Genomic DNA, 3,877 nt, shown 5'->3' with positions numbered 1-3,877 from the left:
TTGTTTTAGTAGTTACAGAAAGGATACAGTAGCTCGGTATTGCTGGGAGAAGAAGTTATTAACATATCGTTTAATGATGCTAGTTTTTCCTGTCCCAAGTTCTCCGATTACTAAAATTTTGTATAAATGTTCATTGGTTTCAGCAACATGTGTCTGTGAAACAATAAAAATGTTTTAGTAGTTACAGAAAGGATACAGTAGCTCGGTATTGCTGGGAGAAGAAGTTATTAACATATCGTTTAATGATGCTAGTTTTTCCTGTCCCAAGTTCTCCGATTACTAAAATTTTGTATAAATGTTCATTGGTTTCAGCAACATGTGTCTGTGAAACAATAAAAATGAATAAATATGTGTGCTTATGCCATTCAAAATATTATTTCATAACAAAATCTTCGTTACTTCTTTTACTATATTTATAGGCGAAGTGTTAAAGAAACATATGTATAAATTTATACATTTTCACTCCATTCATTTTTGGTTTAAATATTACACGCAATATTTATATTACTATAAGATTTAAATAAGTTTCGATTTTCGAGACATGTAAAACAAACTGGTATGATTTTCCCTAAGTCCATCTGTATTTCCCTGGACAAAATAAATTATTTTCAGTTATATACATAAAATTGATTGACTGGACAAGAACTGGGTAGATTTTGTTGCTATAGTTTTTGAGATCTAATTCTGAGATTGGATCTCAAAATTTACGTGTTTATAGCGTGAAAATGTATAAAACCTGAATATTTTATTTGAGTTTATTTAACGCTAATATATTCAACGGTAAACATCTCAAACTGCATATACTACAAGCATAACTTTTCGATGTAGTCGTGGAAAAACAGCGAAAAACACGAGTTAAATTTGATGATAACTAATCGAACACTTCGAGGATCGTTGTAAGAGTTGCCTGTCACATAACTGAAATGATTTTCTTTTACTTTTTATATTTCTATTACTTGGATAACTTCTAAAATTATTTTAATACCTGTTAAAATCGATCATTTTCACGTCAATTATAACTACCATCAATTAGTTGGCCAAACAGCTCTTACAAACTTCTTGGTAACCCTAGCGACAACCAATGCTGCGAAGAATATAAGTATATTTATCTTATATTTCTTATGTCCTTACTTTTAAAAGTCCCCCGGTGGGACAGCGGTAAGTCTTCGGATTTACAAGCAAACATTAGATTCGATTCCCCTCTGTGGACAGCAGATAGCCCGATGTGGCTTTGCTATAAGAAAACACACACATACTTTTAAAAAGGGTTATTCCTACTTGAGAAATTGTAAGTAGTTTTTTTCTAAATAGGTTGAGATTAATTCTATATATACTGCGGTGTGTAGTATTTTGTCAGCGTATAGATAATGTCTTACATTCAACTGAAAAAGAAGCTAAGTATATAAAAAAAAAATTTAGCATCTCATACTTTAAATACTTCTAAGAATCGTTGGTTAACACACCACACACACACATCTACAGTCTTAGCCAAAATGTTTGCACACTGTTCTATATTTTATTGTCAGCATGCATGGAGTAATTATTGAGTAAATGTCAGAGTGGTAAAAGAGGAGCTAGCATATAATCTGACAAATATTTACGAGTTGTTATTCTGGTTTGTATAAGTTGTTTCGACCATTTGTTCGTCAAAACACACATATACACCTGTTTTGTATAATCTTTTTAGATACAGATCAACGCTTTGTTCAGACAATTTCTCTGAATTTGATGTAGAGTCATGCCTCATCACATGCCAGAAGTTATATGGTGTCAAATATTTGACTGTCCAGAAATAGTATGAAGCAAACGGACATTGCCAGAACAGTGGGATACCTCCAATGTACTGCATCCAGAATCCTGAAACGTCATCGAACTACAGTAAACGTTATTCCAGGAAAGTCTAATGGTAGAAGCCGAAAAAATACTACCCGAGATGACCGTATTTTGATCAGGTTAACACGTCAAAGTTTTGCAACACCTTACGATAAGAACGGCATGAACACATTCATTTCAGGGTATCCAGAAAAACAGCGAATAGGAGACTGACCAAACAAGGTTATTTTGCAACAAGCGCTATGTGCTAACCGATATTAACCAAAATTCACCACCATAACCGTGTGTTACTTGGGCAAGACAACATGCTAACTTACATCAAGCAACATGTCGTATTTTCAGATGAATCATATTTCCGGCTCGTTAAAGCTGATGGTAGGATTCGTGTTCGTCATTTGCCTGTAGAACAGATGAGGGAAGACTGTCTTTTATCTTTCCCACGAGAAACATAGAGGAGGTGGTGCAGTACATGTTTGGGCAGTTATTCATAATGGTGGAAAAAAACTGCTCTTCATATTCTCCGTGGAAACGTCAATGGCTCCTACAGACATCACATGGAGACGATATTTCTACCATATGCTAGGGCAATGTTTGGCGATAACTTTGTCTTCTAGGATGAGAATGCTACTGCTCACAATGCGTGTATTGCACAAGATTATCTCGACCAGGAGGACGTTACAAGATTTCCATAGCCACCAAAGTCTCCAGATTGTAATCCCACTGAAAACTGTTGAGCAGAATTAAACCAGAAAATTGCTAACCACGACTCTAACTCAGCTACTGTAGCTGAGTTGCAGCGCCTTTTAGTGACAATTTTGGATGGAATCACAGTGGATTACATCAATAATCTCATCGACAGCATACCACGTCACCTAGCGGAAGTTATTAGAGTACAAAGAGTACCAACCAAGTTCTGAATGTTTGATATAAGGTTGCAGACGCTATTTATAATAATTTGATGTTATATTTTGTAATTATATTTGTTCTATTAAGGTTTTGTTGTGATAGGTGAAATGCTGAATTACACATCTTTGTACATGTGTCTGTAGAATTGTTTGCTGTTTTAATAAATTGTTCTTGACGTCCATAAAACCTGTCTCGTTATACAAATATCATATGTAAATGTTTAATATAACATGCATTTCTCAGTTTGACAGCACTAATTGTCTTTGTATTCCATCTTAATAATAATGATATTATTTGTTATAAAATATGCGCCCCCCAGCGGCACAGCGGTATGTCTGCGGATTTAAAACGCTAGAATCCGGGTTTCGATACCCGTGGTAGGCAGAGCACAGATAGCACATTGTGTAGCTTCGTGCTTAATTAGAAACAAACAAACAAACAAAATATGCAAATATTTTGGCCAATTCAAGTGTAGTTCATATGTATTTTAAATTTCAAACTTTCCCTTAAAACGATTAAAATAAGAAGTTACCACAGAAAAAAAAAGTATTTTTTACATTGTGTGAACAGCTTCACTAAATACACTAAGTACTGAAGTAAAAAGTTAAATAAAAATTCATCCTATAGATAGACGTATATACCATTTCAAATCTTTGCATATACTAAGACCTCGGATTTCTTGGCCCCAGTGGTCTGCGCCATCTTGTCAGGAGTCTAAACCTAGACCTTATCGACTCGGCCCTTAAAAAACGAGATATTAGCTAATCAAAAGCGTACGTGATATCCTCAATTGAATTTCTATTTAGACTCTATAAAAAAAGGAATAAATATTAACTAATTATAGGCCTACGTACAGCGATATCACAAAGAGAATCTCTGGTCTTGAGTGAATTTAACCGTGTCTTTAAAACAATAAATTTCGCTTTAACTCTCAGGAAAATAAATTCATAGCAGAATATTGTACTTTTTGAAAACTGCTTTTATTTGCTAAAATAACTGTAAAATAATAACATAGGCCTACATAAAATAGTTTTGCAATCGCCTCGAAGCAGTCAGCTTACTAGAAGTAGCATATATATATATCATAAATTATCTCCCATTACTTTGGGGAAAAAAAGAAGATTTTACTGATTTACTA

The 3,877-nt window shown here is 34.0% G+C and overlaps 1 protein-coding gene across 1 annotated transcript in view; it reads right to left on the bottom strand.

The window, feature by feature from the left end:
• LOC106460174 (ras-related protein Rab-32-like) overlaps positions 1-2,162 on the bottom strand; it is a 7,676-nt gene extending 5,514 nt beyond the window's left edge. Inside the window, exons 1-2 of the mRNA XM_022386826.1 lie at positions 2,151-2,162; positions 197-322 (exon numbers count right to left, since the gene is read on the bottom strand). Coding sequence (XP_022242534.1) covers positions 197-322; positions 2,151-2,162 — 138 coding nt within the window. The remainder of the gene's footprint in view (positions 1-196; positions 323-2,150) is intronic.
• Positions 2,163-3,877: the final 1,715 nt, after the last annotated feature.

Source organism: Limulus polyphemus, unplaced genomic scaffold (genome assembly GCF_000517525.1).
Source record: "Limulus polyphemus unplaced genomic scaffold, Limulus_polyphemus-2.1.2 Scaffold723, whole genome shotgun sequence".
NCBI lineage: Eukaryota > Metazoa > Arthropoda > Merostomata > Xiphosura > Limulidae > Limulus > Limulus polyphemus.
Note: the sequence above shows the minus strand (reverse complement) of the source record. Positions and strands in the feature narration are given on the sequence as shown.